This window comes from Bombina bombina, chromosome 2 (assembly GCF_027579735.1).
Source record: "Bombina bombina isolate aBomBom1 chromosome 2, aBomBom1.pri, whole genome shotgun sequence".
NCBI lineage: Eukaryota > Metazoa > Chordata > Amphibia > Anura > Bombinatoridae > Bombina > Bombina bombina.
The window spans coordinates 705,719,269-705,742,049 of NC_069500.1; the positions used below are offsets into that span (position 1 = coordinate 705,719,269).

General features: G+C 40.6%; 1 protein-coding gene across 1 annotated transcript in view; it reads right to left on the reverse strand.

Annotated features, from left to right (window-relative positions):
* Nucleotides 1-228: 228 nt before the first annotated feature.
* SMC2 (structural maintenance of chromosomes 2) overlaps nt 229-22,781 on the reverse strand; it is a 291,284-nt gene continuing 268,731 nt past the window's right edge. The window contains 1 exon segment of the mRNA XM_053702691.1: nt 229-705. Coding sequence (XP_053558666.1) covers nt 517-705 — 189 coding nt within the window. The 3' untranslated portion in view covers nt 229-516.

Here is a 22,781-nt window from a genome sequence, read left to right on the forward strand (position 1 = left end):
GAAAGATCTGATTTCCCTGTAAACACAACCCACTGTAAAAAAAATAATAAAATTCATACATGTTATACTCTGGTGGAATAACAAGTCATTTGGAAAAACATTTAGGTAAACCAATTTTACAGTGCACTGTCCCTTTAAGTGGTTAATCATAGAATTGTACTTTGAGATTAATGTCCCTTTTGACGTGAATAAGAGTTTAAAAAAAAAAAAGTGTAGCTCTAACAAGTATTTACTGTGAAACTGTTTTATAGTCATATTAGTATATATAATTTTGACTGAACAAAAAAAGGAAAGTAAATATATACAAGTAGAACGGTGAGAAAACAAGGCTGAAACTAGTTTCAGTTCAAAGGAAAACAGTTGATGTTTTTAGCCAAATGCAGAGAGACATTAAAAGTGAAAGAAAATAGTGAAATATTAACATTACTTCATATAAAAGGTACTTTAAAAAACAGGGGTCGATAAATGATTGATGCATATAGATATCTGTTATTTGAGAGTCCTTGACACCATTTCTTATGCATCTACTTGCATGCGATTTCTTTTATCCTTGGATTTTGCCTTGTCTGACTTTGCGGCACCTGAGCTACTTCCATTCTGGTTCTGTGCAAATCTTGCCACTGTAGAGACTCCATCCACAAACTTGGTCTTGAAAAGGACATTGGCGTTGTTGAACATACCATCTTTAAGGGACACCACAATAAACTAGAAATAGAAAAGAGCAAGTTTCAGTGCTTGTATATAGAATATCAACTATAGCAGAAAATACAAGTACACACACAACTTTCCTTATAGCAGTTTTACAATATATTTGCAGGTCACAGTTATGAGTTATGATTACATTAATGCAAAATCTTTGAAATATAGGACACTCAAATATAGCCTCAAATATTAGAATGCCAGAGCACATACAGTATCTCTGATCCTTTGGTTTAACGTTATTTTGTAAACAGAATTGACTAATCGTATTGTCTATTAACACCATTCTGAAAATATTTTTTTTAAAAAGGACCACAACCATACATACTGCAATAGACAAAAAAACTAAAATTTATGTTTACCTGATAAATGTATTTCTTTTTTGACACGGTGAGTCCACAGATTATCTCAAATTACTATTGGGATTATCACTCCTGCTCAGCAGGAGGCGACAAAGAGCACCACAGCAAAGCTGCTAAATATCACCTCCCTTCCCTCCAACCCCAGCCATTTGACTGAGAGAAAGGAAGTAATAAGGTGCAGAGGTGCCTGAGGTTTATAACATGAAAAACTGTCTAAAGAAACAGGGCGGGCCGTGGACTCACAGTGTCAAGAAATAAATTTATCAGGTAAGCATAAATTTCATTTTTTTTATTCTAATGACACGGTGAGTCCATGAATCATCTCTAATTACTATAGGGAATCAATACCCAAGATAGAGGACACAGATGATAAGGGAGGGACAAGACAGGGAACCTAAACGGAAGACACCACTGCTTGAAGAACCTTTCTCCTAAAAGAAGCCTCAGTCAAGGCAAAAGTATCACATTTATATAATTTTGAAAAAAGTGTGTAGAGGACCAAGTTGCAGCCTTGCAAATCTGTTCCACAGAAGCTTCATTCTTGAATGCCCAGGAAGAGGAAACAGCCCTCGTAGATTGAGCCGTGACTCTCTCAGGAGGCTGCTGTCCAGCCGTTTCATAGGCCAAGCGAATTATACTCTTCAGCCACAAAGAAAGACGTAGCCGTAGCTTTCTGACCCTTACGTACCGCAGAAGACATGAGGGTAGCGATGTTTTGCAACGTAACTCCAGGCAGAGCTTGAGAGGAAGCGCAGGGCACTGCATGTGTGGACGACAACATTTGGGACACTTGAGGAGAAAGCTGCGGCATATCTTGAACATTGCCAGTAGACCCCTGAACAGCATCCGCCTTAGACAATGTTGGCTCAGAAAAAAGTAAATCCCTGTAATTTAAAGTTCTCTCAATACGGAACAGAAAGGTATTGGTGGTTCCACGTTAGCATAAAAAAAAAAGAACAAGTAACATTTTGCAGGGCCTCTTGGGCCATCTTTACTCAGAATTGAACTAATTAGAAATAAACAAACATATTTTAATTTGAAATAAACACACAAAAACCGTTACTGTACTTTTAAATTTTAAAACGTAACCGTTTTTTTTTTTGTTTTTTTTTAAAAGAACACTCTGGACAGCTTCTACACCTCAGCTTAGCTGAGGTGCCTACCAGCCTTGCTGACACCAGAGACAATATCCTGCTAGAAGAATTCCAGATTCAACTCATAGCACTGTAAAACGCAGTCGGGCAACTGTAGCACTGCTTACAAAGCTGCAAGGACGCTGTCTCCCCTCCGGAACACAGGAAGTGAAGGAGAAAAGGCACGCAACAGATATCTTTCCGTCTCAGCTAGCCCCGCCCATCTTGGGCATATCAAAATTAACCTCCCGATCGGTAAATTGTACTCTGAAGTAAAGCCGCCCGAAGTAAGTGAAAACACACCACACATTGAACCTATATCTCCTCGTCCCCACTGCTTGCAAATACTGCCCTTTTCAACATTATCCCCTAATTCCATAGGAGAATGTCCCATCCAAATGAATATTAAAGTACCATATTTTTCCTACACAGTCTCAGAAAAATAAAATCAGCACTTACCTCCATGAAATCTAACAGGCAGCAAGGCAGCTCACTAGGTTTCAGAGGCATGTTCCCTCACATGGACCTGTGGAAAAAAACAAAGACTGAGTAATCTTACTCAGGCTTTTAAGTTAGGTCAGCAATAACTACTTGGGAGGCGCAGTGAGGATTATACCCCACCAGTTCCCAATTGCTTAAAAGCCACCACTGCTCTACTGAAGAGACTAACATGGGCTACGGCTACACCCCTGGACAAAGCAGAACAAACTTGCACTGCTGAAAAAATAATAAAATCTTCCAGACACAAACTTAACCACCTCCTTGCTCTTAACGTAGGCAAAGAGAATGACTGGGGTTGGAGGGAAGGGAGGTGATATTTAGCAGCTTTGCTGTGGTGCTCTTTGCCACCTCTTGCTGGGCAGGAGTGATATTCCCAATAGTAATTAGAGATGATCCGGGGACTCACTGTGTCATTATAAAGAAACATAATTTATGTAAGAACTTAACTGATAAATTCATTTATTTCATAATGGGAAGAGTCCATGAACTAGTGACGTATGGGATATACATTCCTACCAGGAGGGGGCAAAGTTTCCCAAACCTCAAATGCCTATAAATACACCTCCCACCACACATATACTTAGTAGTGAGACGTAAAAAGGAGTAAAAAAAAAAGCATACAAAAAAAGAGGAACTGGAAAAAAATATTGTGCTTTTATACAAAAAAATATAACCACCAAAAACAGGGTGGGCCTCATGGACTCTTGCCATTAAGAAATGAATTTACCAGGTAAGTTATTACATATATTATGTTTTCTTTCATGTAAATGGCAAGAGTCCATGAGCTAGTGACATATGGGATAAAATACCCAAGATGTGGAAATTCACAGAAGAGTCACTAGAGAGGGAGGGATAAAATAAAAACAGTTATTTACGCTGAGAAATTAAATCCACAAAATAATTTCTTATAAACAGAAGAATCAGACAGCTGCCTGAAGAACCTTTCTACCAAAGACTGCTTCAGAAGCAAATACATCAAAATGGTAAAATTTTGTAAATGTATGCAAAGAATACCAAGTTGCTGCTTTGCAAATCTGATCAATTAAAGCTTCATTCTTAAAAGCCCAAGAAGTGGCAACTGATCTAGTAGAATGAGCTGTAATTCTCTGAGGTGGAGACTGTTTCGCCTCCAAATAAGCCTTGTGACTCAAAAGCTTTAACCAAGATGCCAAAGAAATGGCAGAGGCTTTCTGACCTTTCCTAGAACCAGAAAAGACAACTAATAGACTAGAAGTCTTCCTGAAATCCTTAGTAGCCTCCACATAGTATTTCAAAACTCTTACCACATCCAAAGAATGTAGAGATCTTTCAAGAGAATTCTTAGGATTAGGATACAAGGAAGGAACGACAATTTCCCTATTAATGTTGTTAGAATTCACAACTTTAGGCAGAAACTTAAACGAAGTCCGCAAAACAGCTTTATCTTGATGGAAAATCAGATAAGGAGACTCACAAGAGAGAGCCAACAACTCAGAAACTCTTCTAGCAGAAGAGATAGCCAAAAGAAATAACACTTTCCAAGAAAGTAGTTTAATATCCAAAGAAGGAATAGGCTCAAAAGGAGGAGCCTGCAAAGCCTTCAAAACCAAATTAAGAGTCCATGGAGGAGAAATAGACTTAATAACAGGCTTGATACAGATCAAAGCCTGAACAAAACCGTGAATATCAAGAAGTTAAGTAATCTTTCTAGGAAATAAAACAGAAAGAGCAGCAATTTGTCCCTTCAAAGTACTTGATGACAAATTTTTATCCAAACCGTCCTGAAGAAACTGTAGAATTCTAGGAATTCTAAAAGAATACCAAGAGAATTTATGATAACACCACCATGAAATATAGGTTTTCCACACCCCATAATAAATCTTCCTTGAAACAGACTTACGAGCCTGCAACATAGTATTGATCACCGAGTCAGAGAAACCTCTATGACTAAGCACTAAACGTTCAATTTCCATACCTTCAAATTTAGTGATTTGAGATCCTGATGGGAAAACGTCCCTTGAGACAGAAGGTCTGGCCTTAAAAGGAAGTGACTAAGGTTGGCAACTGGACATCAAGACAAGATCCACATACCAAAACCTGTGAGGCCATGCTGGTGCTATCAGAAACACATGCGATTGTTCCATCATGATCTTGGAGATCACCACCCATGAAATGAAGAACTAGAGGCGGAAAAATATAAGCAACTTGGTAAGACCAAGGAACTGCTAACGCATCCACCATCTCTGCCTGAGTATCCCTGGACCTGGAAAGGTATCTGGTAAGTTTCCGGTTTAGATGGGAAGCAATCAGATCTATTTCTAGAAGACCCCACATCTGTACTATCTGAAGAAAAAACACATCTGGATGGAGAGACCACTCCCCCGGCTGAGATAATCCGCTTCCCAAATGTCTAAACCTGGGATATGAATCACAGAAATTAGACAAAAGTTGGATTTCGCTCAAGAAAGTATCCGAGATACTTCTTTCATTGCTAAAGGACTGCGAGTCCCTCCCTGATGATTGACATATGCCACAGTTGTGACATTGTCTGTCTGAAAGCGAATGAAAAGTTCTCTCTTTAATAGAGGCCAAGCCTGAAGAGCCCTGAAAATAGAACGGAATTCTAAGATATTGAGTGGAAACCTTGCCTCTAGAAAATTCCAAACCCCTTGTGCTGTCAGAGACCCCCAACCTGAAAGACTTGCATCTGTTGAGACTACAGTCCAGAAAGGACGAACAAAAGAGGCCCCTTGAATAATACGATAATGGTCTAATGAATGCTGGAATTTAAGAATATCAATTGTGATATTCGAGTATAATCCCTGCACCATTGATTCAGCATGCAAAGCTGCAGAAGTCTAATATGAAAACAAAGGGGATCGCGTCCGATGCTGCATGAGACCTAAAACTTCCATGGACATAGCCACTGAAGGGAATGATCAAGACTGAAGGTTTCGACAGGCTGAAACTAATTTCATTTCTCTCTTGTCTATTAAAGACAGAGTCATGGACACTGAAACTATCTGGAAACCTAAAAAGGTGACCCTTGTCTGAGGAATCGAGAATCTCTTTGGTAAATTGATCCTCCAACCATGTCTTTGAAGAAACAACACAAGTTGATTCGTGTGAGATTCTGCTAAATGAAAAGATAGAGCCAGTAACAAGATATCGTCCAAATAAGGAAACACTGCAATACCCTGCCCTCTGATTACAGATAGAAGGGTACCGAGAAACTGCAAAAAGATTCTTGGAGCGGTTGCTAAGCCAAATGGAAGAGCGACAAATTGGTAATGCTTGTTTAGAATAGAGAATCTCAGAAACCGATAGTGATCTGGATCAATCGGAATGTGAAGATAAGCGTCCTGTAAATCTATTGCGGACATGTAATGACCTTGCTGAACAAAAGGCAGAATAATCCTTATACAGGGAGTGCAGAATTATTAGGCAAGTTGTATTTTTGAGGATTAATTTTATTATTGAACAACAACCATGTTCTCAATGAACCCAAAAAACTCATTAATATCAAAGCTGAATAGTTTTGGAAGTAGTTTTTAGTTATAGCTATTTTAGGGGGATATCTGTGTGTGCAGGTGACTATTACTGTGCATAATTATTAGGCAACTTAACAAAAAACAAATATATACACATTTCAATTATTTATTTTTACCAGTGAAACCAATATAACATCTCAACATTCACAAATATACATTTCTGACATTCAAAAACAAAACAAAAACAAATCAGTGACCAATATAGCCACCTTTCTTTGCAAGGACACTCAAAAGCCTGCCATCCATGGATTCTGTCAGTGTTTTGATCTGTTCATCATCAACATTGCGTGCAGCAGCAACCACAGCCTCCCAGACACTGTTCAGAGAGGTGTACTGTTTTCCCTCCTTGTAAATCTCACATTTGATGATGGACCACAGGTTCTCAATGGGGTTCAGATCAGGTGAACAAGGAGGCCATGTCATTAGATTTTCTTCTTTTATACCCTTTCTTGCCAGCCACGCTGTGGAGTACTTGGACGCGTGTGATGGAGCATTGTCCTGCATGAAAATCATGTTTTTCTTGAAGGATGCAGACTTCTTCCTGTACCACTGCTTGAAAAAGGTGTCTTCCAGAAACTGGCAGTAGGACTGGGAGTTGAGATTGACTCCATCCTCAACCCGAAAAGGCCCCACAAGCTCATCTTTGATGATACCAGCCCAAACCAGTACTCCACCTCCACCTTGCTGGCGTCTGAGTCGGACTGGAGCTCTCTGCCCTTTACCAATCCAGCCACGGGCCCATCCATCTGGCCCATCAAGACTCACTCTCATTTCATCAGTCCATAAAACCTTAGAAAAATCAGTCTTGAGATATTTCTTGGCCCAGTCTTGACGTTTCAGCTTGTGTGTCTTGTTCAGTGGTGGTCGTCTTTCAGCCTTTCTTACCTTGGCCATGTCTCTGAGTATTGCACACCTTGTGCTTTTGGGCACTCCAGTGATGTTGCAGCTCTGAAATATGGCCAAACTGGTGGCAAGTGGCATCTTGGCAGCTGCACGCTTGACTTTTCTCAGTTCATGGGCAGTTATTTTGCGCCTTGGTTTTTCCACACGCTTCTTGCGACCCTGTTGACTATTTTGAATGAAACGCTTGATTGTTCAATGATCACGCTTCAGAAGCTTTGCAATTTTAAGAGTGCTGCATCCCTCTGCAAGATCTCACTATTTTTGACTTTTCTGAGCCTGTCAAGTCCTTCTTTTGACCCATTTTGCCAAAGGAAAGGAAGTTGCCTAATAATTATGCACAGCTGATATAGGGTGTTGATGTCATTAGACCACACCCCTTCTCATTACAGAGATGCACATCACCTAATATGCTTAATTGGTAGTAGGCTTTCGAGCCTATACAGCTTGGAGTAAGACAACATGCATAAAGAGGATGATGTGGTCAAAATACTCATTTGCCTAATAATTCTGCACTTCCTGTAGTCACCATCTTGAAAGTTGGGACCCTTACAAAACGATTAAAAAACATTAGATCCAGAATTGGTCTGAATTAATTTTCTTTCTTTGGGACAATAAATAGATTTAAATAAAAACAAAGACCCTGTTCCAGAAGCGGAACTGATGTAATCCCCCCTGAAAGCTCCAGATCTGAAAACACTTAAAAAAAAGCCTGAGCTTTCACAGAATTTGTTGGAACATGAGAAAGAAAGAATCTTCTCACAGGAGGTCTTATTCTGAAACCTATTCGATACCCTTGAGAAACAGTGCTCTGAATCCACTGATTCTGAACAGAATCTGCCCAAATGTTTTAAAATCATTTCAATCTGCCCCCCACCAGTTGAACTGGATTGAAGGCCGCACCTTCATGCAGTTTTGGGGGCTGGCTTTGGTTTCTTATAAGGCTTGGATTTATTCCAACTTGAAGATGGCTTCCAATTGGAGCCAGAGTCCTCAGGGGAAGGAGTGGTTTTCTGTTCTCTATTCCGACGAAAGGAACAAAACCGATTAGAAGCTTTAGATTTAACCTTAGACTTTTTATCTTGGGGCAAAAAAAACCTTCCCCCCAGTGATAGTGGAAATAATAGAGTCCAACTAAGAACCAAATAAATTATTACCCTGGAAAGATAGACATAGTAATCTAGATTTAGATACCATGTCAGCATTCCATGATTTAAGCCATAAAGCTCTTCTAGCCAGAATAGCTAAAGACATAAATTTAACATTAATCTTGATGATATCAAAAATAGCATCACAGATAAAATAATTAGCATGTTTAAGCAAACGAACAATACTAGACAAATCAGGATCTGTTTCCTGATGTGCTAAGCTATCCAACCAAAAAGTTGATGCAGCCGCAACATCAGCCATAGAAATGGCAGGCCTGAAAAACTAAATTCATGCTTACCTGATAAATTACTTTCTTTTACGATATGACGAGTCCATGGATTTCATCCTTACTTGTGGGATAATAACCTCCTGCTAACAGGAAGTGGCAAAGAGCACCACAGCAGAGCTGTATATATATAGCCCCTCCCCTTCCCCTCCACCCTCAGTCATTCGGCCGAAGGTATATGAAGAGAAAAAGGAAAGGCTAAAAAGGTGCAGAGGTGACTGAAGTTTACAAAAAATATAAAGAAAAACTGTCTTAAAAAGAACAGGGTGGGCGTTGACTCGTCATATCGTAAAAGAAAGTAATTTATCAGGTAAGCATAAATTTAGTTTTCTTTTACAAAGATATGACGAGTCCACTGATTTCATCCTTACTTGTGGGAAACCAATACCAAAGCAATAGGACACTGATGAAAGGGGGGGACAAGACAGGAACCTAAACGAAAGGCACCACTGCTTGAAGAACCTTTCTCCCAAAGATAGCCTCAGAAGAAGCAAAAGTATCAAATTTGGAAAAAGTGTGAAGGGATGACCAAGTCGCAGCCTTACAAATCTGTTCCACAGATGCATCGTTTTTAAAAGCCCATGTGGAAGCCACAGCCCTAGAAGAATGAGCCGTAATTCTTTCAGGAGGCTGCTGTCCAGCAGTCTCATATGCCAGGCAGATGATACTTCTCAGCCAAAAAGAAAGAGGTAGCCGTAGCTTTCTGACCCCTACGCTTTCCAGAATAAACAATGAATAATGAAGATGATTGACGGAAATCCTTAGTTGCTTGAAAGTAAAACTTTAAGGCATGGACCACGTCCAAGTTATGTAACAGACGCTCCTTCTTAAAAGAAGGATTAGGACACAAGGAAGGAACAACAATTTCTTGATTAATATTCTTATTCGAAACAACCTTAGGAAGGAACCCAGGTTTGGTACGTAGAAACCCACCTTAGAATGAAATATGAGATAAGATGAATCACACTGTAATGCTGAAATCTCAGAATCTCTTCGAGCAGAATAAATAGCAACCAAAAACAATCTCCACGCAGTCAGTTGCAGAGAAATTAGATTTGGATGTTGGAAAGTACCTTGAATGAAAAGGTCCTGTCTAAACTGAAGTTTCCATGGTGGCAGAGAGGACATGTCCACTAGATCCGCATACCAAGTCCTGCGTGGCCACGCAGGCGCTATCAGGATCACTGAAGCTCTCTCCTGTTTGATTCGAGCAATCACGCGTGGGAGGAGAGGAAACGGCGGAAACACATAAGCTAGGCTGAACAACTAAGGTACTGCCAAGGCATCTATCAGTTCGGCCTGAAGGATCCCTTGACCGGGATCCGTATCTTGGAAGCTTGGCATTCTGACGAGATGCCATCAAAACCAATTCCGGTCTGCCCCATCTGAGAATCAATGAGGTAAATACCTCCGGGTGAAGTTCCCACTCCCCCGGATAAAAAGTCTGTTGACTTAGAAAATCTGCTTCCCAGTCCTCTACCCCTGGGATGTAGATCGCTGACAGATGACAAGAGTGGGCCACTGCCCAACTGATCTTGGATACTTCTATCATCGCTAAGGAACTGTTTGTTTTCCCCTGATGATTGACATATGCCACAGTCGTTATGTTGTCCGACTGGAATCTGATGCCACGCCTGAAGCGCATTGAATATTGCTCTCAGTTCCAGAATATTGATTGGAAGTAGAGACTCCACCTGAGTCCAAACACCCTGAGCCTTCAGGGAGTTCCAAACTGCACCCCAGCCCAGAAGGCTGGCATCTGTTGTCACTATCACCCACGAGGGTCTGCGGAAACAAGTCCCCTGGGACAGATGATCTGGTGACAACCACCAAAGAAGAGAGTTTCTGGTCTCTTGATCCGGAATTATCTTTGGAGATATATCCGCACAATCCCCATTCCACTGACCGAGCATGCACAGTTGCAGTGGTCTGAGATGAAAGCGAGCAAACGGAACGATGTCCATTGCCGCTACCATTAAGCCGATTACCTCCATACACTGAGCCACTGATGGCCGAGGAATGGACTGAAGTGCTCGGCAAGTATTCAAAAACTTTGGCTACCAAGTCTATCAGAGTTCCCAGAAAAGGAACCCTTGTCTGTGGAACAAGTGAACTCTTCTCTATGTTCACATTCAAGCCGTGAGTTCTCAGAAAAGACAACACTGTGTCCGTGTGAGATTTTGTCAGATGATATGTTGACGCCTGAATCAGAATATCGTCCAGATAAGGCGCCAACACTATCCCTTGCGGTTTGAGAACCGCCAAAAGAGACCCTAGAACCTTTGTGAAGATTCTGTGTGCTGTGGCCAACCCAAAAGGAAGAGCCACGAACTGATAATGTTTGTCCAAGAAGGCAAACCTTAGAAACCGATGATGATCTTTGTGGATTGGAATATGAAGGTAAGCATCCTTCAAATCCACGGTAGTCATATATTGACCCTCCTGGATCATTGGCAAAATCGTTCGAATTGTCTCCATCTTAAATGATGGAACTCTTAGAAATTTGTTTAGACACTTGAGGTCAAAAATGGGTCTAAACGTTCCCTCTTTTTTGGGGACCACAAATAGGTTTGAGTAAAACCCCTGTCCCTGTTCCAATTTTGGAACAGGACAGATTACTCCCATAGTAAAAAGGTCTTTTACACAGCGTAAGAACGCCTCTCTCTTTATCTGGTTTGCAGATAATTTTGAAAGATGAAATCTCCCTCTTGGGAGAAATCCTTGAATTCCAATTGATAACCGTGGGTCACTATTTCTAGCGCCCAGGAATCCTGAACATCACTTGCCTGAGCAAAGAAAGAAAGTATGCCCCCTAATAGATCCGGTCCCGGATCGGGGGCCACCCCTTCATGCTGCTTTGTGGAAGAAGAAGCGGGGGGTCCTCCTTTAAAGTTCCGAAAGGAACGAAAATTATTCTGTTTACTCCTCATTTTAACCGATCTATCCTGAGGTAAGGCATGGCCCTTACCTACTGTAATATCAGAAATGATCTCCTTCAATTCTGGCCCAAAAAGGGTCTTACCTTTAAAGGGAATAGCTAAAAGCTTATGTTTTGATGACACATCAGCAGACCAAGATTTGAGCCACAATGCTCTACGTGCTAAAATAGCAAATCCTACATTTTTTGCCGCTAATTTAGCAATTTGAAAAGCGGCATCAGTAATAAAAGAATTAGCTAGCTTAAGAGCCTTAATTCTATCTAGAATGTCATCTAATGGAGTCTCAACCTAAAGAGCCTCTTCTAGAGCCTCAAACCAAAAAGCTGCTGCAGTATTTACTAGAACAATGCAAGCCGTAGGTTGTAAAAGAAATCCCTGATTAACAATTTCTTTAGTAGACCCTCTAATTTCTTATCCATAGGATCCTTGAAAGCACAACTATCCTCAATGGGTATAGTAGTACGCTTAGCTAGGGAAGATATAACTCCCTCTACCTCAGGGACCGCTTGCCATGAGTCCTGGTCTATCCCATTCCTTACTAATAATTTTCGAAATTCTCTTAGGAACCGGAAAAACATCAGTGTAAGTAGGAACTTCCAAATATTTATCCATTTTAAACAATTTCTCTGTAGGAATCACAATAGGATCACAATCATCCAGAGTCGCTAAAACCTCCCTAAGCAACAGGCAGAGGTGATCAAGCTTAAAGGGACATGAAACCCAAATTTTTTCTTTCATGATTTAGAAAGAGCATGCAGTTTTAAACAACTTTCTAATTTACTTCTATTATCTAATTTGCTTCATTCTCTTGATATTCTTAGCTGAAAAGCATATCTAGATAGGCTCAGTAGCTGCTGATTGGTTGCTGCACATAGATGCCTCGTGTGATTGGCTCTCCCATGTGCATTGCTCTTTCTTCAACAAAGGATATCTAAAAAATGAAGCAAATTAGATAATATAAGTAAATTGGAAAGTTGTTTAAAATTGTATTCTCTATCTGAATCATGAAAGAAAAAAATTGGGTTTAGTGTCCCTTTAAATTTAAATGACATAGCATCCGAATCTGTCTGAGGCAAAACATTCCCTGAATCAGAAATTTCACCCTCAGACAGTAATTCCCTAATCCCCAACTCAGAGCACTGTGAGGGAACATCGGAAATAGCTAAAAAAGCATCAGAGGATTCAGTATTTACATTAATACTTGACCTACTGCGTTTACCCTGCAACACTGGTAATTTAGACAATACCTCTGTAAGGGTAGTTAACATAACTGCAGCCATCTCCTGCAGAGTAAATGAATTAGACGCACTAGAAGTACTAGGCGTCGCTTGTGTGGGCCTAAAAGGTTGTGACACTTGGGGAGAATTGGATGGCATATCCTGATTCTCTTCAGACTGAGAATCATCCCTAGGCACACTTATTTTATTTAAAATATGCTTTTTACATTGTAAAGCACTTTCAGTACAAAAGTTACACAATGTTATAGGGGGTTGCACAATAGCTTCTAAACATATAGAACAATGAGAAACCTCAATGTCAGACATGTTGAACAGACTAGTAATACCACAAAAGTAATTTAAACACTTATTTATAGCATAAAATAAACATTAGAAAAAACGACTTATGGGGTACGTCCTGCAAAAAAAACATAATTTATGTAAGAACTTACCTGATAAATTCATTTCTTTCATATTAACAAGAGTCCATGAGCTAGTGACGTATGGGATATACATTCCTACCAGGAGGGGCAAAGTTTCCCAAACCTTAAAATGCCTATAAATACACCCCTCACCACACCCACAAATCAGTTTAACGAATAGCCAAGAAGTGGGGTGATAAGAAAAAAAGTGCGAAGCATATAAAATAAGGAATTGGAATAATTGTGCTTTATACAAAAAAATCATAACCACCACAAAAAAGGGTGGGCCTCATGGACTCTTGTTAATATGAAAGAAATGAATTTATCAGGTAAGTTCTTACATAAATTATGTTTTCTTTCATGTAATTAACAAGAGTCCATGAGCTAGTGACGTATGGGATAATGACTACCCAAGATGTGGATCTTTCCACACAAGAGTCACTAGAGAGGGAGGGATAAAATAAAGACAGCCAATTCCTGCTGAAAATAATCCACACCCAAAATAAAGTTTAACAAAAAACATAAGCAGAAGATTCAAACTGAAACCGCTGCCTGAAGAACTTTTCTACCAAAAACTGCTTCAGAAGAAGAAAATACATCAAAATGGTAGAATTTAGTAAAAGTATGCAAAGAGAACCAAGTTGCTGCTTTGCAGATCTGGTCAACCGAAGCTTCATTCCTAAACGCCCAGGAAGTAGATACTGACCTAGTAGAATGAGCTGTAATTCTCTGAGGCGGAATTTTACCCGACTCAACATAGGCAAGATGAATTAAAGATTTCAACCAAGATGCCAAAGAAATGGCAGAAGCTTTCTGGCCTTTCCTAGAACCGGAAAAGATAACAAATAGACTAGAAGTCTTACAGAAAGATTTCGTAGCTTCAACATAATATTTCAAAGCTCTAACAACATCCAAAGAATGCAACGATTTCTCCTTAGAATTCTTAGGATTAGGACATAATGAAGGAACCACAATTTCTCTACTAATGTTGTTGGAATTCACAACTTTAGGTAAAAATTCAAAAGAAGTTCGCAACACCGCCTTATCCTGATGAAGAATCAGAAAAGGAGACTCACAAGAAAGAGCAGATAATTCAGAAACTCTTCTGGCAGAAGAGATGGCCAAAAGGAACAAAACTTTCCAAGAAAGTAATTTAATATCCAATGAATGCATAGGTTCAAATGGAGGAGCTTGAAGAGCCCCCAGAACCAAATTCAAACTCCAAGGAGGAGAAATTTACTTAATGACAGGCTTTATACGAACCAAAGCTTGTACAAAACAATGAATATCAGGAAGAATAGCAATCTTTCTGTGAAAAAGAACAGAAAGAGCAGAGATTTGACCTTTCAAGGAACTTGCGGACAAACCCTTATCTAAACCATCCTGAAGAAATTGTAATATTCTCGGTATTCTAAAAGAATGCCAAGAAAAAAGATGAGAAAGACACCAAGAAATATAAGTCTTCCAGACTCTATAATATATCTCTCTGGATACAGATTTACGAGCCTGTAACATAGTATTAATCACAGAGTCAGAGAAACCTCTTTGACCAAGAATCAAGCGTTCAATCTCCATACCTTTAAATTTAAGGATTTCAGATCCTGATGGAAAAAAGGACCTTGAGACAAAAGGTCTGGTCTTAACGGAAGAGTCCACGGTTGGCAAGAGGCCATCCGGACAAGATCCGCATACCAAAACCTGTGAGGCCATGCCGGAGCTACCAGCAGAACAAACGAGCATTCCTTCAGAATCTTGGAGATTACTCTTGGAAGAAGAACTAGAGGCGGAAAGATATAGGCAGGATGATACTTCCAAGGAAGTGAAAATGCATCCACTGCCTCCGCCTGAGGATCCCGGGATCTGGACAGATACCTGGGAAGTTTCTTGTTTAGATGAGAAGCCATCAGATCTATTTCTGGAAGTTCCCACATTTGAACAATCTGAAGAAATACCTCTGGGTGAAGAGACCATTCGCCCGGATGCAACGTTTGGCGACTGAGATAATCCGCTTTCCAATTGTCCATACCTGGGATATAAACCGCAGAGATTAGACAGGAGCTGGATTCCGCCCAAACCAAAATTCGAGATACTTCTTTCATAGCCAGAGGACTGTGAGTCCCTCCTTGATGATTGATGTATGCCACAGTTGTGACATTGTCTTATCTGAAAACAATGAACAACTCTCTCTTCAGAAGAGGCCAAGACTGAAGAGCTCTGAAAATTGCACGGAGTTCCAAATTGATCGGAAATCTCACCTCCTGAGATTCCCAAACCCCTTGTGCCGTCAGATACCCCCACACAGCTCCCCAACCTGTAAGACTTGTATCTGTTGAGATTATAGTCCAGGTCGGAAGAAAAAAGAAGCCCCCTGAACTGAACGATGGTGATCTGTCCACCATGTCAGAGAGTGTCGTAAAATCGGTTTAAAGATATTAATTGAGATATCTTTGAGTAATCCCTGCACCATTTGTTCAGCATACAGAGCTGAAGAGGTCGCATGTGAAAACGAGCAAAGGAGATCGCATCTGATGCGGCAGTCCTAAGACCCAACATTTCCATGCATAAGGCTACCAAAGGGAATGATTGTGACTGAAGGTTTTGACAAGCTGATATCAATGTTAAACTTCTCTTGTCTGACAAGGACAGAGTCATAGACACTGAATTTATCTAGAAACCTAAAAAGGTTACCCTTGTCTGAGGAATCAATGAACTGATTGGTAAATTGATCCTCCAACCATGAACTTGAAGAAACAACACAAGTCGATTCGTATGAGATTCTTCGAAAATGAGAAGACTGAGCAAGTACCAAGATATCGTCCAAATAAGGAAATACCAAAACCCTATTCTCTGATTACAGAAAGAAGGGCACCGAGAACCTTTGAAAAAAATTCTTGGAACTGAGGCTAGGCCAAACAGTAGAGCCACAAAACTGGTAATGCTTGTCTAAAAAGAGAATCTCAGACACTAAAAGTGATCTGGATGAATCGGAATATGCAGATACACATCCTGTAAATCTATTGTAGACATATAATGCCCTTGCTAAACAAAAGGCAGGATAGTCCTATAGTAACCATCTTGAATGTTGGTATCCTAACATAACGATTCAATAATGATAGATCCAGAACTGGTCTGAAGGAATTGACCTTCTTTGGTACAATGAAGAGATAAAATAAAACCCCAGCCCCTGTTCCAGAACTGGAACTGGCATAAATACTCCAGCCAACTCTAGATCTGAAACACATTTCAGAAATGCTGAGCCTTGCTGTGTCGACTGGGACACGGGAAAGAAAAGAATCTCTTAGCCGGAGGCCTTAACTTGAAGCCAATTCTGTACCTTTCTGAAACAATGTTTCTGAAACCAGAGATTAAGAACGGAATTGATCCAAATTTCTTTGAAGAAAACGTAATCTGCCCCATACCAGCTGAGCTGGAATAAGGGCCGCACCTTCATAGGTACTTAGGAGCTGGCTATAGGTTTCTATAAGGCTTGGATATATTCCAAACTGGAAATAGTTTCCAAACTGATACCGCTCCTGAGGATGAAGGATCAGGCTTTTGTTCCTTGTTGTGAGGAAAGGAACGAAATGATTATTTACCCTGGAAAGAAAGGGAAAGCAAAGTTGACTTAGAAGACATGTCAGCATTCCAAGTTTAATCCATAAAGCTTTTCTAGCTAAAATAGCTAGAGACATATACCTGACATCAACTCTAATGATATCAAAAGATGGTATCACCAATAAAATTATTAGCATGTTATAGAATAATAATAATGCTATAAAATTATGATCTGTTACTTGTTGCGCTAAAGCTTCTAACCAAAAAGTTGAAGCTGCAGAAACAACCGCTAAAAATATAGCAGGTCTAAGAAGATTACCTGAACATAAGTAAGCTTTTCTTAGAAAGGATTCAATTTTCCTATCTAAAGGATCCTTAAATGAAGTACTATCTGCCATAGGAATAGTAGTACATTAGCAGGAGTAGAGACAGCCCCATAACCTTAGGGATTTTTGTCCCAAAAAACTCTAATCTGTCAGATGGCACAGGATATAATTTGCTTAAACGTCTAGAAGGAGTAAATAAATTACCCAAATTATTCCATTCCCTGGAAATTACTTCAGAAATAGCATCAGGGAGATAAAACACTTCTGGAATAACTACAGGAGATTTAAAAACCTTATTTAAACGTTTACATTTAGTATCAAGAGGACCAGAATCCTCTATTTCTAATGCAAATAACACTTCTTTAAGTAAAGAACGAATAAATTCCATCTTGAACAAATACAAAGATTTATCAGCATCAACCTCTGAGACAGAAACCTCTGAACCAGAAGAACCATTATCAGTATCAGAATGATGATGTTCATTTAAAAATTCATCTGAAAAAAAGAGAAGTTTTAAAAGACTTTTATGTATACTAGAAGGAGAAATAACAGACATAGCCTTCTTAATGGATTTAAAAAATAAAATCTCTTATGTTATCAGGGACACTCTGAAAATTAGATGTTGACGGACAGCAACAGGTAATGTAACAGTACTAAAGGAAATTTTATCTGCATTAATAAGTTTGACATGACATGCAATACAAATAACAGCTGGAGAAACAGATACCAAAAGTTTATAGCAGACTTAGCTTGGTAGCTCCAGCACTGTGCAGTGATTTTCCTGTAGTATCTTCTGACTCAGTTGCAACGTGGAACATCTTGCAATATGTAAAAGAAAAAAACAACATATAAAGCAAAATTGATCAAATTCCTTAAATGACAGTTTCAGGAATGGGAAAAAAAATGCCAGTGAACAAGCTTCTAGCAACCAGAAGCAATAAATAATGAGACTTAAATAATGTGGAGACAAAAATGACGCCCATATTTTTTAGCGCCAAAAAAGACGCCCACATTATTTGGCGCCTAAATGCTTTTGGCGCCAAAAATGACGCCACATCCGGAACGCCGACATCTTTGACGCAAAATAACGTCAAAAAATGACGCAACTTCCGGCGACACGTATGACGCCGGAAACGGAAAAGAATTTTTGCGCCAAAAAAGTCTGCGCCAAGAATGACGCAATAAAATGAAGCATTTTCAGCCCCCGAGAGCCTAACAGCCCACAGGGAAAAAAGTCAAATTTTTGAGGTAAGAAAAAATATGATAATTCAATGCATAATCCCAAATATGAAACTGACTGTCTGGAAATAAGGAAAGTTGAACATTCTGAGTCAAGGCAAATAAATGTTTGAATACATATATTTAGAACTTTATAAATAAAGTGCCCAACCATAGCTTAGAGTGTCACAGAAAATAAGACTTACTTACCCCAGGACACTCATCTACATGTTTGTAGAAAGCCAAACCAGTACTGAAACGAGAATCAGTAGAGGAAATGGTAAATATAAGAGTATATCGTCGATCTGAAAAGGGAGGTAAGAGATGAATCTCTACGACCGATAACAGAGAACCTTATGAAATAGACCCCGTAGAAGGAGATCACTGCATTCAATAGGCAATACTCTCTTCACATCCCTCTGACATTCACTGCACGCTGAGAGGAAAACCGGGCTCCAACTTGCTGCGGAGCGCATATCAACGTAGAATCTAGCACAAACTTACTTCACCACCTCCCTTGGAGGCAAAGTTTGTAAAACTGATTTGTGGGTGTGGTGAGGGGTGTATTTATAGGCATTTTAAGGTTTGGGAAACTTTGCCCCTCCTGGTAGGAATGTATATCCCATACGTCACTAGCTCATGGACTCTTGTTAATTACATGAAAGAAATGCAGTTAATGACCAAGGACGTACCCCGTACGTCGTTGGTCTTTGAAAGCAGTGGAAGCGATCCTGATCACTTCCAACTGCTTTCATGTTATAGCAGTGATGCCTCGATATTGAGGCATCCTGCTATAACATTTTTTAGCCGTCCGATGAAGAGAGAGCCACCCTGTGGCCCTCTCTGCATCGGCCATCAATGGCCATGTTCGTTGGTGGGTGGGAGCTGATCCAGGGAGGCGGGTGGGCGGCCATCGGTGGGGAAGGGGGGTGGGATTGAGTGCGCGCGCATGCACGTGAGCGCGCGTGCACGGGAGCGGGCGGGTGGGAACCCTACACTATGGAACAACTGTAAGGTGGTACTCGGTGGGAGAGAGGGTGGGAACATTAAAAATTTTAACGATCTGGGAGGGTGGGAGGTTGGGGGTTGAGGGGGGGCAGCTACACTACAGAAAATACTATTTTTAAAATAATAAAATGTTATAAAAAACATATTTGATTTCAAACTGGGTACTGGCAGACAGCTGCCAGTACCCAATATGGCGCATAATAAGGCTGAGAGGGGGGATAGAGAGCTGTTTGGGGGGGGGGGGATCAGGGAAATTGGGGGCTAAGGGGGGATCCTACAGAGCAAAATTATTATTTTTTTTTAAAATCCCCAAAAAACTCTTATTTTAGTACTGGCAGACTTACTGCCAGTACTTAAGATGGTGGGGACAATTGTGGGGTGGGGGAGGGAAGAGAGCTGTTTGGGAGGGATCAGGGGGTGTGATGTGTCATGTGGGAGGTTGATACCTACACTAAAGCTAAAATTAACCCTGCAAGCTCCCTAATTAACCTCTTCAATGCTGGGCATTATACATGTGTGGTGCGCAACGGCATTTAGCTGCCTTCTAATTACCAAAAAGCAAAGCCAAAGCCATATATGTCTGCTATTTCTGAACAAAGGGGATCCCAGAGAAGCTTTTACAACCATTTATGCCATAATTGCACAAGCTGTTTGTAAATAATTTCAGTGAGAAACCTAAAATTGTGAAAAATGTAACGCTTTATTTTTATTTGTTAGCATTTGGCGGTGAAATGGTGGCATGAAATATACCAAAATGGGCCTAGATCAATACTTTGGGTTGTCTACTACATTATACTAAAGCTAAAATTAACCCTAAAAGCTCCCTACAAGCTTCCTAATTAACCCCTTCAATGCTGGGCATAATACATGTGTGGTGCGCAATGGCATTTTGCGGCCTTCTAAATACCAAAAAGCAATGCCAAAGCCATATATGTCTGCAATTTCTGAACAAAGGGGATCCCAGAGAAGCATTTACAACCATGTATGCCATAATTGCACAAGTTGTTTGTAAATAATTTCAGTGAGAAACCTAAAGTTTGTGAAACAATTTGTGAAAAAGTGAACATTTTTTTTTATTTGATCGCATTTGGTAGTGAAATGGTGGCATGAAATATACCAAAAACAGAATTTATGCTTACCTGATAAATTACTTTCTCCAACGGTGTGTCCGGTCCACGGCGTCATCCTTACTTGTGGGATATTCTCTTCCCCAACAGGAAATGGCAAAGAGTCCCAGCAAAGCTGGCCATATAGTCCCTCCTAGGCTCCGCCCACCCCAGTCATTCGACCGACGGACAGGAGGAAATATATATATAGGAGAAACCATATGGTACCGTGGTGACTGTAGTTAGAGAAAATAATTCATCAGACCTGATTAAAAAACCAGGGCGGGCCGTGGACCGGACACACCGTTGGAGAAAGTAATTTATCAGGTAAGCATAAATTCTGTTTTCTCCAACATTGGTGTGTCCGGTCCACGGCATCATCCTTACTTGTGGGAACCAATACCAAAGCTTTAGGACATGGATGAAGGGAGGGAGCAAATCAGGTTACCTAAACGGAAGGCACCACAGCTTGCAAAACCTTTCTCCCAAAAATAGCCTCCGAAGAAGCAAAAGTATCAAATTTGTAAAATTTGGCAAAAGTGTGCAGTGAAGACCAAGTCGCTGCCTTACATATCTGGTCAACAGAAGCCTCGTTCTTGAAGGCCCATGTGGAAGCCACAGCCCTAGTGGAGTGAGCTGTGATTCTTTCAGGAGGTTGCCGTCCGGCAGTCTCATAAGCCAATCGGATAATGCTTTTAAGCCAAAAGGAAAGAGAGGTAGCAGTCGCTTTTTGACCTCTCCTTTTACCAGAATAAACAACAAACAAGGAAGATGTTTGTCTGAAATCTTTAGTAGCCTCTAAATAGAACTTTAGAGCACGGACAACGTCCAAATTGTGTAACAAACGTTCCTTCTTTGAAACTGGATTCGGACACAAAGAAGGTACAACTATCTCCTGGTTAATATTTTTGTTAGAAACAACTTTCGGAAGAAAACCAGGCTTAGTACGCAAAACCACCTTATCTGCATGGAACACCAGATAGGGCGGAGAATACTGCAGAGCAGATAACTCTGAAACTCTTCTAGCAGAAGAAATAGCAACCAAAAACAATACTTTCCAAGATAGTAACTTAATATCTATGGAATGTAAAGGTTCAAACGGAACCCCTTGAAGAACTGAAAGAACTAGATTTAGACTCCAGGGAGGAGTCAAAGGTCTGTAAACAGGCTTGATCCTAACCAGAGCCTGAACAAATGCTTGAACATCTGGCACAGCTGCCATTCTTTTGTGCAGTAAGACAGATAAGGCAGAGATCTGTCCCTTTAGAGAACTTGCAGATAATCCTTTCTCCAAACCTTCTTGTAGAAAGGATAGAATCTTAGGAATTTTTATCTTGTTCCATGGGAATCCTTTGGATTCACACCAACAGATATATTTTTTCCATATTTTATGGTAAATTTTTCTAGTTACAGGCTTTCTAGCCTGAATCAGAGTATCTATTACAGAATCTGAAAACCCACGCTTTGATAAAATCAAGCGTTCAATCTCCAAGCCGTCAGTTGGAGGGAAACCAGATTCGGATGTTCGAATGGACCCTGAACAAGAAGGTCCTGTCTCAAAGGTAGCTTCCATGGTGGAGCCGATGACATATTCACCAGGTCTGCATACCAAGTCCTGCGTGGCCACGCAGGAGCTATCAATATCACGAGGCCCTCTCCTGATTGATCCTGGCTACCAGCCTAGGAATGAGAGGAAACGGTGGGAATGCATAAGCTAGGTTGAAGGTCCAAGGTGCTACTAGTGCATCTACTAGGGTCGCCTTGGGATCCCTGGATCTGGACCCGTAGCAAGGAACCTTGAAGTTCTGACGAGACGCCATCAGATCCATGTCTGGAATGCCCCATAATTGAGTTATTTGGGCAAAGATCTCCGGATGGAGTTCCCACTCCCCCGGATGGAATGTCTGACGACTCAGAAAATCCGCTTCCCAATTTTCCACTCCTGGGATGTGGATCGCAGACAAGTGGCAGGAGTGATCCTCCGCCCATTGAATTATTTTGGTCACTTCTCTCATCGCCAGGGAACTCCTTGTTCCCCCCTGATGATTGATATATGCAACGGTCGTCATGTCTGATTGGAACCTTATGAATTTGGCCTTTGCTAGTTGAGGCCAAGCTCTGAGAGCATTGAATAACGCTCTCAGTTCCAGAATGTTTATCGGGAGAAGAGACTCTTCCCGAGACCATAGACCCTGAGCTTTCAGGGATTCCCAGACCGCGCCCCAGCCCACTAGACTGGCATCGGTGACAATGACCCACTCTGGTCTGCGGAAGCTCATTCCCTGGGACAGATTGTCCAGGGTCAGCCACCAACGGAGTGAATCTCTGGTCTTTTGATCTACTTGAATCATCGGAGACAAGTCTGTATAATCCCCATTCCACTGTTTGAGCATGCACAGTTGTAATGGTCTTAGATGAATTCGTGCAAAA